This window comes from Sesamum indicum, linkage group LG4 (assembly GCF_000512975.1).
Source record: "Sesamum indicum cultivar Zhongzhi No. 13 linkage group LG4, S_indicum_v1.0, whole genome shotgun sequence".
Taxonomy (NCBI): domain Eukaryota; kingdom Viridiplantae; phylum Streptophyta; class Magnoliopsida; order Lamiales; family Pedaliaceae; genus Sesamum; species Sesamum indicum.
The window spans coordinates 8,894,913-8,908,975 of record NC_026148.1 but is presented as its reverse complement, the minus strand read 5'-3'; the positions used below and the strand labels follow the sequence as shown (position 1 = coordinate 8,908,975).

General features: G+C 35.8%; 2 protein-coding genes across 2 annotated transcripts; one reads left to right on the top strand and one right to left on the bottom strand.

The window, feature by feature from the left end:
- LOC105160351 (pentatricopeptide repeat-containing protein At2g13600-like) lies at positions 8,377-10,935 on the top strand. Its single transcript, XM_011077681.2, has one exon. The coding sequence runs from the start codon at positions 8,377-8,379 to the stop codon at positions 10,933-10,935; it is 2,559 nt and encodes an 852-aa protein (XP_011075983.1).
- Positions 10,777-13,849, bottom strand: LOC105160316. The gene is made up of 5 exons (XM_020693286.1): positions 13,452-13,849; positions 12,398-12,603; positions 12,009-12,107; positions 11,457-11,530; positions 10,777-11,298 (listed from the first exon to the last, which is right to left on the bottom strand). Exons 1-5 carry the CDS (start codon positions 13,729-13,731, stop codon positions 11,073-11,075), a joined length of 885 nt encoding a protein of 294 aa, XP_020548945.1. The 5' UTR covers positions 13,732-13,849; the 3' UTR covers positions 10,777-11,072.

The window sequence follows — 14,063 nt, the reverse complement described above, 5'->3', positions numbered from 1 at the left end:
ACAACATATGCAATATCAGGTTTAGTACTAACTAGAAGATACATGACAGAGCCAATTGCATTTGAATAAGGAATATTTTCATGTGTTCTTTCTCAGAATCTGTTTTTGGAATTTGGTCTTTACATAGTTTAAAATGAGGAGCCAAAAGAATAGAGAATGTTTTGAGTTTGACATAGAAAATTTTTCGAGAGCAGATTTTACATAAAATTTTTGGTTTAAGAAAATCGTAGAATTTTTTCTATCCTTTTCCAAGTCATTCCCAAAATTTTTCTGGAATTACTTTCAAAGTTTTTGCATAAATTCTTTTGGAAACATTCAATCATGCTTATGCTAGGACTGACATTCAATATGTCATCCACATAAAGTAAAAGAAATAGAGGGACGAGATTATCGCATTTAAAGTACAGACAAGGATATAGGTGCTATTTTGGAATTTTGAAGAATGAATGAAATGATCAAACTTCTTATTCCATTGTCTAGGAGACTGTTTTAATCCATAAAGTGATTTTTTCAGTAAGCACACATAATCTGGGTTTTTTGTCATTAACAACACCACAAGGTTGACTCATGTGTATTTGTTTATCCAAATTTCGATGCAAGAAAGCAGTTTTAACACCCATTTGTTTGAGGCCAAGATGTGACGTATATCTACTGTACCAAGTTTGGAGGAAGAAGATTAAAATATATACTTTCTTCTGTTTTGGTATAGAAATCGAAAAGAAGATCAAAAACGTGAAAATAGATGTTCTGATCAGAATCAAACTCATATGCTCTGAAAAGAGGAAAAGCACAGAATTCTTTACGTATTTCTCACTTATTCTACAGCATGTGGACTTTGTTACACACACTCACCCCTTTCAACTTTTAGTATTTCATATATTTTTGGAGATGACAGTTTATGTATACGCGTGGTTTCAAAGGGGAGGACGTTGCCATCGTGGTGCAGTGACGAAAAGAAGGTGGAAAGAAAAGAGAAAATTAAGAGGAAATAGACAAGGAAGTTTCTCTTGTGTGAATCCTTTCAAAAATTTGACAAGTTTAATGGAGCAGGCTGCCTTGATTTTCTTGTCTGTTTTTGGCTCAATAGCATTTTATGTGGAAATTTGAAATTGATGCAGGGAATTAGTGTGCCGTCCGCATGGAATAGTTGACTTATACAGGAAATTAGTGCCTTTGCAATTTCATGGAATTTAAATACCTCTTGGCAGCCAGGCAAAAAAGATTGGATGGGAAATTAAAATTTCATCTCAACCAGCAACGTGGGATTGCATTTTCTTGGAGAAACATTCCTTTTACATCTTTCTAACTATGACTTCAAAATTCTTAGGCGCCTAATTTTAAATATCATAAAAGCTAAAATACTAACAAAATATTCTAATTTACAGTAGGCAAGACTCCTCATTTGTCCTCGAGAGCCTCATATTCAGAATCACTTGAACTCATCAGGTGGATACTGGTGCGTACAATTCGGAAAAGCTCTTGGGTTGAGAACTTGAGATCGTCTTCAGTAGCGTTAGGTGTTATACGGAAAGCCATTTCCCTCAAGTATGTCGACTTCCAATTGCAATCTTTCGATCTAATGTCAGCCTGTAAAAATAAAAAAGAAAAGAATGAAAAAAACATGCAATCTCTCAACATACTCGTCCATGAAGGCTGAGGTGTTTAGAGTCTTTATTTGGTTTGCAATATGTGCTTACTTGAATAACCTCATGTTCCTAAGAGTTGTGTGGGCGTTCAAAAGATTGATGTAAGAAACTTAAATACTAAACTAAACACACATTGGCTGGCTCAAAGGATGCACCTTGACAACATTTAAAACCAAATGATAACCTATGTAACTACACATTTCTCTCTCACTTTTCTTATTGAATAATAAGTCCATGTTCCTATTGGTTTCGTCTATGTCAATTTTTTTCTCATATCTGAAAATCAAGTAAAGTTTAATGCCATTGCATTTTTCTTTTGTAAACTTTAAAAACCAAAAGTCCCCGATATCTGTTATTAAAGCTCTACGTTCTCGCCATTATAATCTAGAAAGAGTGGGAATACAATCTTTTGAGGCCTTAGAGTATACTGCGGATGCAAGTTGGAGAGTTGAAACCTAAATTGGAGAACAATTCTCCACTAATGTTGCAAATTTATTCTCGATTATTCTTATGTTAAATTTTGTTCCAAGATTTGCTTTTTTAGAAATTTTTCGTTGTCATAAATTTAAAATTTTGTACAAATTTTACACAATATCATATTTATTCATGTTATTGACAGATGAAGTTTGCAAGTGCCCCACAACAAAGTTTGCTAGAAAATCGTTATTGTATAAACCACGACTTATTTTACTTGTAAACATCAATAATGAAACATCACATACTAAAATATTGAACAGTTGTCTACATGCCAATTTAATTAATCTATTTTCAAATAGATGTATATTTATACTGGCAAATATTAATATAGTTAATAATGTCTCTTGTTAATCAGCGTCTTCAAAAATTTATGAAACATTTAACACAAATGTGACATTTCATCCATTTAATCAAATGAATGATTTTGAAGTACTTTTTATGATTATAAAAGCTATTCATATTTAGTTTCAATACAACAAAAATAAAATATGATTTTTCTTGGAGGTCTAAATATGCGACCATATCATGCAATTACAGAAAAAGAATTATTAGATAGATTTTATACTTCATTACTTATATAATTATAGATACAGATCTATAGAGATTTTTTTAAAAAATAAATAAATACATTGTGCAATCTAATCTCATGCTGATTTGAAAACAAAAGAGTTGATGGTGGAAGAACATTTTTTCATACTAGCAATTGGACAAAATTCATGCATATACAAGTAAAAAGCTTGTAGTAAATTCACTATTTTAGAAAACAAAAGCATTTGATAAGACAAAACAAATTTGTGAAATATAGACTATAGTTAATTCCTCAAATGCAAATCATATAATTTCTCATGTATGAGACTATTATAGTCACCAAAACTCCATGTTCTTTAAAAAAAAGTTTCACAATTTTGCAAATTATATATAGTACAAACTACCAAATCTCGGTGGAAAAAAATAAAAATTAGCATTTAGACAACCATTCTATATTTTGATATGGTGTTCCACTATCAAAGTTCACAAATAAAACAGTACATGATTGAACAATAAAAATTTTCCAACAATTTTTTATGTGATACACCTGCCAAGTGAAAGATGTCAACAACATGAATAAACATGATGTTTGTGTATAATTATACAAAATGATAAATAAATGACATCAAAAAACTCCAACGCAAGCCCATGAACAAAACCCAACACAACGAATAAACCAAGATAAATTTACAAAAACAAATGGAGGTTTGTTCTTCAATTTAACACTAAACTCCTACACTTGCATCCTCATATTCTAATATGACCCAAAAATTGCAATTCCTATCTCTTCCAAATTACAACAATGATAATGTTGAACTTTTCACAGAAACCAAACAGAGCTTTAGGTTTTGAAGTTTACAAAGTATAAAAGCAATGGTTTCACCTTTATCTTGACTTTCAAATATGGCAAAAGAATTAACAGAGAAGAATGAATAGAAAACATGACTTACTTTTCAGTTAGAAAAATAGAAAGAGAAAAATATAGCCACACCGGCCACCATTAAGCTCTAAATATTGTCAAAATACATACTTTTGTGATTCCCACACAATTTTTAAGAATATGAGATTATTTTAGTTCGCACAACATTGACAAACCAAATTTAGACTCCAACCCTCAGCCTTCTAATAGACGAGTGTAGATCACCTATACTCACTCACATGCTTCACTTATACAATCGAATAAATGCATGTTAAACATATTACCGAAAAACGATTTCTCATATAAGTTGATAGTCTTGTGTAATTGCATGCAATATGTGTTATGACTCACCCGAAAAAAAAAAAAAAAAGAATAGATATTGCCTTCGTATCATATAGTATGCATTAAGACAAAATTGTAAAGAACCTGAGATATGAAAATCATTGGGTGCCACAGTGTCCGCCTATGACTGAAATCATTGCTCATAGCATTCTCCAGTCGAAAGGCATAAACAACATGGCAAAAGTAATTCACGATCAAGAAACCTGTCTAGATGCACTTAAAAAAGTATGCTCTGTTGGCCCATCGATTCGGCCAGATTTTTAAACTCAAACTGAAAGACAACATACAAATGGCCCTTACAGTCCAATATATATACACACACATATAAAGTTAGGAGATAGGCTGAAACTGATGATAACAAGGATCATAGTTGGAAATAAAAACTTACTTATGTTTCAGAAAGTGACACATATGTTGATTAAAGTCAAGTTGTCACTACATGACTTCCCATTACCTTCGAGTAGTTGTAACACATAATGTCGGGTGTTTTGCTATCCTTTTCTGCAAACTGACTGAAGAGGGTTAACAGATGTTTTAAGGATGAACCTCAGGAGACTAAGAGCAGGCATGCTGCTCCTAACCAACTGGCGTGCATGAATTGGGGCACATTTTGAAGGTCTAGGACACAAAATAGAAAAGTACAACTTTTTCCAGCTTGAGGGCAGCAAGCAAAAGAATCTGCCAAATGTTACACCGTACCTCCCCTCGATAAAAGCATTCCTTTAGAGCACTTTTTCGAGGAGACCACGACATTCATGTGTATCATTTGAAAACAATAGTGAGTAATATTCATTTCATATTGATGGAACAATTATATAGGTCTCATCAAGGTTCAGAAATGCAGTCAACACCAGGGCATCAAATTTATACACACTCAATCATATAGATGAATAGTTAATTGGCAAGCTTCCAGTAACATAAATAAATCTATGTGGGTAGACAAAAGGATCTACATGCACATATACATACCTTATATAATATATATCTATATACCTATACATATATATATGTTAAGAGAAAACAATTCAACAAAATTCTGACATACCTTGACAACCAGAGTTCGAAACGAAAATATTGCAAATGCGTCTACACCATTCAGGTAAGCCTTAACCTCTGGTATACCTGAACCAGCAGCCTCTGGTGCCACCAAACCAGTGACCAAACTTGATAAAAATGTCAAGCCAAGATTTGAAGAAGCAAACACAATGAAAACAACAACAAACATGTCCACACATTTAAACCTGATAAATATACAGGAGTACACACATATACCATCACAACAAAATTGGGCAAGGAGACAAGGGAATAGGGAAGAAAATGTAGCAAGCCCCAGGTTGGGGCATCAGTCTAGATCTGAGCTAAATAACAGAACCAAAGATCTCAACCAAATATGAAATGGACCTTTTCCTTTCAGTTCAGTCTACAGACCTCCAAAAATGGAGCAATTAGTAATGCTAAAAGATATGCATATGAAAAGGCATGATGAAGAAATCAATAACCATAGACCAAGAAGGTTTAACTGAAGCTCAACAAGATAAACATATTTCAGAAGCATGTGAACTTAAAAAACAAGAGTTTTTCTTACTTTCTAGCCAACATCATATTAGACGTTATAACAAATTTCACACCAGCTATATATTTTCAATGGCAAGGTTGTTGAGGAACCCAAGGAGACTCACAATAACTCCAATAAGAAAACAAAAGTGTCCACTTGATAAATATATACTGAAATATATCAACTGTTCCCATAGCCCTCCACCAGTCTTGCTTGAAAAAATCATTCTCAATAATCCTGCAAATAGAAACTTCACTTCAGTTAGATGGCAAAAGCTGTCTGATGACTAAAAGCCAAAGGACAAGCAACAAGAGGTAGATGATTCTCAAATCAATTTCCCAGTTAAGGTAGGATCAATCTAAAATTGAACACGATTTATGTCCACTGGATTAATGGATAACTCAGACAAAAGGCTAAGACATGTCTATATAATCAAGTAAATAGAAAACAAGACCTCGATGACCATGAAAATCCACAGGTGGAGGACCGAAATTCCTCAACCATAAAATCATTTTGAGAGCTATATATAATCTAACAAATTTGCCAAGAGCCAACTTCATCCACAATCAATGGCAGTCGGCCCATAGAACATGGTTTTAGGGCTAGCCTAACCATTGATTAGCATTAAGAATAAGTGAAATTGGCAAAACGTCACATACATGACTGCAAGAACAAGTGCAAAATGTACAATTCAATTGTATTCACACATTATGAATCAGATACATATGATAAGCTTTAAGAATGATTGAAAAATATGAACTAAGGTAATTAGTCACCTGGGGATACAACGAAAGTGCCATCTTCTTCATTTTCTCCAGAAGTTGTAGAGGCACTGGAGCCTGACAATAGAAAACACTAGAATATTTCCGTCATTTTTGTAATAGAACCACAAGGCACTAGCAATATCATATCTAATTCACTGCAACCAAAAAGAGAAAAAAGAACCATATCTAATTCACAACAATTTTTCGACCGCAAAGTTTTCTTTAACCAAAGATGAAAATAATAGAAAAACACATCCATGAAAACAGGGAAATGAAAAGCAGAAACGACAGTGCACATCCTTTCAAAGGAAAATTAGAGATAATGGCGTAAAGTCTTGTAAACAACACCAATTCGTTTGTGGATATTTCCAAGATTTAACGTCTCCACAAGAAAACATGGGGGAAAAAACAAAAAAAGGGAACCGGTTATTTCATCAGACCAAGAAACCATGCGGCACAATGAACTCACAATTGCAGACCCTACATAACAGAACTAAAAACAAGAAAGTGGGTTCATATTCGAGACCTCCCTAAAAAGCAAGACGCGAGTAATATAAGGAATTAAAAGCCAAAGAATGGTGGAATCTCCACGCAAAACTTCAAGAAAAAATTCAAAACCACACGCGGCGGTTAACGGAACATTTTCAAGAAACCCCCAAAAAACACCAGCCACATATACACATGAATCTTGATCTTTCGATTTCCAGTTGAATTCGTCCTCCGGGACTAATTGAATTCTTGCATTCAACAATTCTTGGTAAAAGAAAAAGTGTCGAGAAGAAGAAGAACAGAAAAAGAAGTTGTAACTTGATGATTGAAGACATTGATTTATACATATAGGGAAGAAGGAAGAAGCAGTTTCACAACGGCTAGTAGACTAACAAAGTAAAAAGTTGCTATTTCACTAACTAAGGCGTACAAATCCTAATAACAACTCTTATAGACTGAAAAATACAACAATGTGTAAAAAGCGCTCTTTCACTTAAAAAGTTGTTAGTGTCAAGACCCCAGCTTCAGCAACTTCTACCATCCTTAGTCTCCAGGTTGTTGTTCATCATCTTTCAAGCTGTTGTGTTTCTGCTTCCGTGCATTATTACAATAGTGAAAGAAAGACAATATTTCTTTGCACCAGCGCAATAATATATAACACGTTACATATTCTTTATTAAAAAAAAAACTCGCTATAATAATCATTATCTAGGCAAGAATTATGAAAAGATGGAAATGTACGTTCATTTGACTCTTATAAAAAAGTCGATATTACATCTCAAATTATAGATATACTATGTATAATCTTGCGCAATGTATTATCTTGTATATAAACAATTATATATATATATATATTGAAAATATAAATATTAATATATAAATTTAAAAAAAAAAAAGGAGAGTAGGATTTGAGAGGAGAGGGTCCGAATGGGATGGGATTTGGAGCAAATAATAATTATAAATATTTTATAATTATTTAAAAAATTATCTCTTGCAATAGCTCGTTTTAAGGAGGTATTTATTAACGTATTTATAGTTTTAGAAGGGTATACATAATTTTTCAAATAACGATGAAATATTTGTAATCAAGACAAACACCAAAAGAGCCTTTTGTAATTTATCCTTCATTTTAATAAGAAAAATACATCTCCTAATTATTATTTAAATTACAAAAATATATTTGAGACATTAGTATGGCACACGAGAAATTACAGAAAAACACAATTGAGATTACAGGGGGGGTAAGGGGCTAGGTGGGGTAGATAGTTTTTTTTAATATATAATAATAATATATTTTTAAAATATTAAATAATTTATATATAATACAAGTTAAATAATTTGTTGAATATAAACCTTTTATTTTTTTAAAATATAACAGTTGAGATTAATTGATTAGATCTAACAATCAATATTTTAAAAACAGGGGAATTTTTTATTTTTTTTTTTTGTAGATTTTTTGAAATACAGGAGATTTTATTCATTTTGTCTCTATTTTGAGTCTTACACGTAATTGTCACGTGTAATTTACTGATTAAAACATCAATGATTCCAAATTCCTATCTTTCGTCTCATCCTCTACTGGATGACATGTAACTATAAGGTCTTACCCTCATTATTGCTACAGTAGTGGATTAATGAGATATTGACAATCGCGATATGTTTTCACAGTTTCAACCTGTCATTCACGCGCCGCCGGAGCCAAAGTTAACCACCCAATCTCGTGTTGAATTCCGCAAGGTCATTGGCCGGCTCTCCTTACAGGGAGTAGGGACGAAGAAGCAGCATCCGGAGCAATGCATTTCCCAGGCTCGGACCAGTCTTCCATTTCTCGATGGCAGAGTAAATTCCACTGCCTACGCTTCGGTACTCGATTCCTGCAGCTTTGCTGAGTTCGGAAAACAGGTGCACGCACACTTGCTGAAAAATGGGTTTCATGGGCGGGAATTTGTTCAGACCAAGTTACTGCAGATGTACGGGAGATGTGGGTGTGTCGATGATGTGACTCTTGTTTTCGACCAAATGCCTGACAGAAACTTGTACACGTACACTGCGATTCTCAATGTGCTTTTAGATGTTGGGCTCTTCCAGGAAGCTTTCATGTATTTTGAAAGATTGCTGTTTGAAGATGTCGATTTGGAGTTCTTCATTTTCCCTGTGGCGTTAAAGATTTGTGGTGGCTATGGTGGGGTTGAGTTGGGGATGCAATTGCATGGAGCTGCAATGAAGATTGGACTTTTGGGGCATATTTACGTGGGAAATGCTTTGATTGACATGTATGGAAAATGTGGGAGCTTGCACGATGCTCAGAAGGTTTTCAATACTATGCTGGAAAGAGATTGTGTTTCTTGGAATTCAATGGTTACAGCTTGTGCTGCTAACCGGAGGGTGTTTGAAGCACTGGATGTTTTGGAGGAAATGTCGACAGACACTTGTTTGATGCCGAATTTTGTTTCCTGGAGTTCTTTGATTGGTGGATTTGCACAGAATGGATACAATGAGGAAGCCATCGAGACGCTCTACAAAATGAGAGTCGCAGGATTTCAACTGAATGCACGAATTCTAGCAAGTGTTCTTCCTGCTTGTGCGAGACTGGGGAAGCTGAAGCTAGGCAAGGAAATATACGGATACATCACAAGGCATGGGTTTATGTCAAGTCCTTATATTGTGAATGGATTGATAGATCTGTACCGGAGGTGTGGTGATATGGGGAGTGCTTTTAAAGTCTTTTCTAAATTTTCGGTGAAAGATGAGGTCTCTTTCAATACCATGATAGCAGGATATTGCGATAATGGAGAAATTCTTAAGGCAAAGGAGCTCTTTGATATGATGGAATCTGAGAGCAAACCAAGGGATTTGATTTCCTGGAACTCAATGATCTCTGGATACATAGATAATCTCATGTTCGACGAAGGTTTGAGAATGCTAAGAGACTTAATGAACAAAGGGGAGATTGAACCTGATTCTTTTACCTTGGCCAGTGCTCTTGGTGCTTGCGCTGAGATAGGTTCTCTGAGATTGGGAGAAGCAATACATTCATTTTGTATAGTCAGAGGCCTCCAATCGAATCTGTTTGTTGGTGGAGCATTGGTAGAAATGTACTGCCAATGCAGGGACCTGGAGGCTGCACAAAAAGCCTTAGTTGAAGTACCTGAAAGGGATATAGCAATATGGAACGCTTTCATTTCTGGATACGCTCGTTGCAGCAGAATTGAAAGCATTCAATGCATTCTGGAAAGGATGAAAGGTGACGGATTAGAACCAGATATATATACTTGGAATGGAATAATTGCGGCATATGTAGAGAATGGCCACCATGAGTTGGCTCTGCAGTTATTCTCAGAGTTGCAGGCTTCAAATTTGAGGCCTGATATCTACACTGTTGGAATAGTTTTGCCTGCCTGCTCAAGGCTAGCTACTATCGAGCGAGGTAAACAGGTTCATGCACATGCGATCAGATGTGGATTTGAATCAGATGCATATATTGTAGCTGCTCTCATAGATATGTATGCAAAGTGTGGCATTATGAAGTCTGCTGAATTGGTCCACAATAGGACCAAAAAACATAATCTGGTCACCAAGAATGCAATGCTCAATGCATATGCCATGCATGGGCATGGGGAGGACGGAATTTCTTTCTTCCGTGAACTGCTGATTGAAGGCTTTAAACCAGATAACGTGACTTTCCTAGCAGTTCTTTCTTCATGTGTTCATGCAGGATCGGTTGATATTGGACTAGAATTCTTTGGTTTAATGGGGTCTTATTGCGTAATACCAACAATAAAACACTATACATGTATGGTTGACCTACTGAGTCGAGCTGGCCAGCTCAAACAAGCAAATACGATGATTGAGAGAATGCCCATGTATCCTGATTCAGTGATTTGGGGTGCCCTGCTTGGTGGCTGTATCATCCATGGGGATGTGGATCTAGGAGAAATGGCAGCACAAAAGCTCATAGAGTTAGAACCAGACAACTCAGGTAACTATGTCATGTTGGCAAACTTATATGCTTCTACAGGTAAATGGCATGAACTTCGAAAAATAAGACAGCAAATGAATGAGGATGAACTGCATAAAAATCCAGGGTTCAGTTGGATCGAGGATAAACATGAAAGTCATGTCTTTATGGCATGCGACACATCTCACAAGAGAGCTGAAGAGATTTATGAGGTATTGGACAATTTAACAGCACAAATGAGACTGGAGCAGGTCTAATATGATGTTTCGGTGCTGTAAATCTTATGTACAACAAACATGATACAAGAGAGCACAATCACTCACAGTCTGCGAGACATTTTAAGTGCTTGTGAGAATCATTGTGATGCCAACAGCTCCATTCTCGAAGTTTGCTTTCAGTAAAGATCAATTGACTCAAGAACCCTACGGGCTTGAATATGTAAAGCTGTCAATCGTTGATCCGGATCTAGGGTGGATCCAAATTGGCTTGCTGCCCATATTAAGGAGGCAGATTTTTCCCCCAGGAATCGCCTTACATCCTCGTGTATTGTCATCATTGGAGGTGTTTCCCTTCCATTTACATGTCCAATAAGAAGCAACAAAAATTCCCCGCATTTCAACCTGATTGCATAACGATACTATCAAGCATTGCAAGATGTGGATGGAAGTATATCTAAGCTCATAAACTTATGCTAATGGAAATTGCAGAAGCAAAGCACTCAGGCTGGAAATGTTTGACTTTCAGCAAGAAGTTGGAGATTATCACAAAACAAACATACCTTAGATTTTCCTCTACTTGTTTATCCCTTATCAGAAGAGCAACTTCCTCAATGCCATTGCATGCCTCAAAGTCCTGAGATGTTGAAGTAGAAGAATCAATGATCAAGCAACCAAACGCGTAAGTCCATTTTAGGTATAGAAGTGCAAATAGTACTCAGTGCAATTCAATGCCTCCTGATATTGCAATTATTGTTCTAAAATAAGCAGAGCATGGACACCAGGACAGTCCACATTAGTTTCATTTAAGCAGCCGGAAATGTAAATGAGAAAAACTCTTATTCTGGTGTTCTTCATTGTAGATGTAAAGGCATCCAACAGTAATGTTCTAGAAATGTAAGAACTGAAACATTTGTAAACCTGGGAAGAAATGAAAGCAAGGAGTAGGCTTAGATTGTATGTAGAATAGCCAAAGCAACACTCGAGGCTCAGATGAGATCTTATAGATTGACCTTATGTATTGCCAGAAGAACATTTTAGGGAAGAAAGGGTAACAAAAGAATGGTTAGAGTGTAGAATTTCTCAACCATTTGCTGGGATATACTGAGGCATACCATTTGATTGGAAGAGGAATCCAGCATAATTGCAATTAAGGCATCAAGACATGCACCTTGCTCAAGTACTCCGCGAGTTGATAAAATATTCATCAAAACCTGCCATACATTATTGCAAGTAAAATCTGTGATAGGCAAAACATCAAGAACTTGCCATAGCTGGATCAAAATCAATAAGCAGATCATAGAACTTAAAGTATGCCATCCCAAAAAAGTTTGAAGAGGGAAGCATCTTCAATATTCCCAACAAGAATCCCTGGACTTTTCACTTCCACTCATTTACCATTGATTGCTACGTCTCACATAGTTAAAATAAATGTCACAAAAAGCTGACAATGATGATTTAATATTATCAAGACAAATGCAAAAGAAGGTCTCAGTTCACATACCGTAATTGCCTTGTGTTGATGAGCCAAGATGGTGCTCTCAGGATGCAGAAGACAACATCCTTCAAGCAGTCGTAATGCAAGAGCCACTTCGTCATCAGTTGACGGACTAGTTATCTTCATAGGTTCCACAGTAAATATGTGACCCAAATTAGTCACAGTCTGATCCTCAACCTCTTTAAGTGAGTGTTGAAAAAGAACTGGCACCACTATTAATATAAAAGCAAACCATTAGTAGCCATATTTAGTTTAAGATTATGCAAAGAACAGAACAACATGAGTTCCGATAATATGGTCATCGTCTGGAGGCAATATCACAGCGAACATTATCACTCTAAAATCGAGTTATTAAAAGGGACCCGGTGAAAGGGAAGAAGATTTGCACTCCTTTTGAGTTCAGGATCAAAACAAGGAAAATAAGAAAGAAAAGTATACTGAAGCCAGACAAATCATCCTCCATTTTCTTTTTCCACTGAACAACACTAGAAATAAAAATAATTTCACATATATAACTGAATATGGTGACATTAAATGAATACTTCAAATATTTATAGTGAACAGCTCATTCGAAGAGGTACTTTAATTTATCATCATAACAAGCCAAGGCTCAATACCTTCTACAGTTCAACAACGAACGCCAGCTTGAATAGATTATGTGAGAAGTTGAGTGGTGATGAAATGAATCCAGATATAATGCCATGCATGCTTCTTTTTCTCTGGCTTTAACCTTGAAGTTCAGTTTGTTACAGAAACAAACTCAGTTTCCTCTATATAAGGAATCTTTGAGCAATGCTTAACCGATGGGTTTTTCAGATATTCAATCATTTATACCCCCAATTATGTAAAATCAACCACCGAATATACGATCCGGCATTGACTCCAAACTATAAAACAGATCTAAAGACCTCCATTACAGCTGAATAATTGAATCCCACACAACATTGAATAACTGCGTGATTATTGCAGCTTCTAAGATCAAATTAACAGAAAATCAAATTCAATTGTGGAACCTCATCTTACCCGCAGGAGAATAAACTAGAAAATTACGGAAAAATACCTTGGAGTTCGGGAATGGATTGCGAGTGGCAGAAGAGATTAATCGTCTCATCTGATTCAGCAACGGCTCGGAGGAACTTGAGAATGCTACGGAGTCCACGGATTCGGAGGAACGAGAACTCGGCGCGGGCTTCTCGGAGACCGGTTCGAAGTGCGAGTGTCACCTCGCGATACAGTCTCTGCTTGTCGAGCGATTTCACCAGCTCAAGAACCGGTGATTGCGGCTCCGCTTCCGCCTGCGAGTTCAAGGTCTCGCTCCAAAACGGCTTTTTCAGGTACATTATTATTTTCAATAAATCTGTTTTTGATTTTCTTTGGAGGGATTGGAGCCGGAATTAACCTGCCGCAGAGCGGAGAGGCGTCATTTCTATGCTAAGACACGACTTTAGATTGGGGAGTTGATGTCGCATTACTTTGCAGATGTTGGTTCAAAATACTTTAAAATAAATACCCACATTGGAATTTTCCATACTGAGAAGTTATATTTTAAGTAATTATATATTACACCAAGTTTTTAAACAAAACAATGTCTAAGCAAGAATCTAATCTTGAGATCAGTTCAAAATTCTGAATTCTACTCTCAGTAATTGCTGAAGAGTTCGGTTTCCCCTGT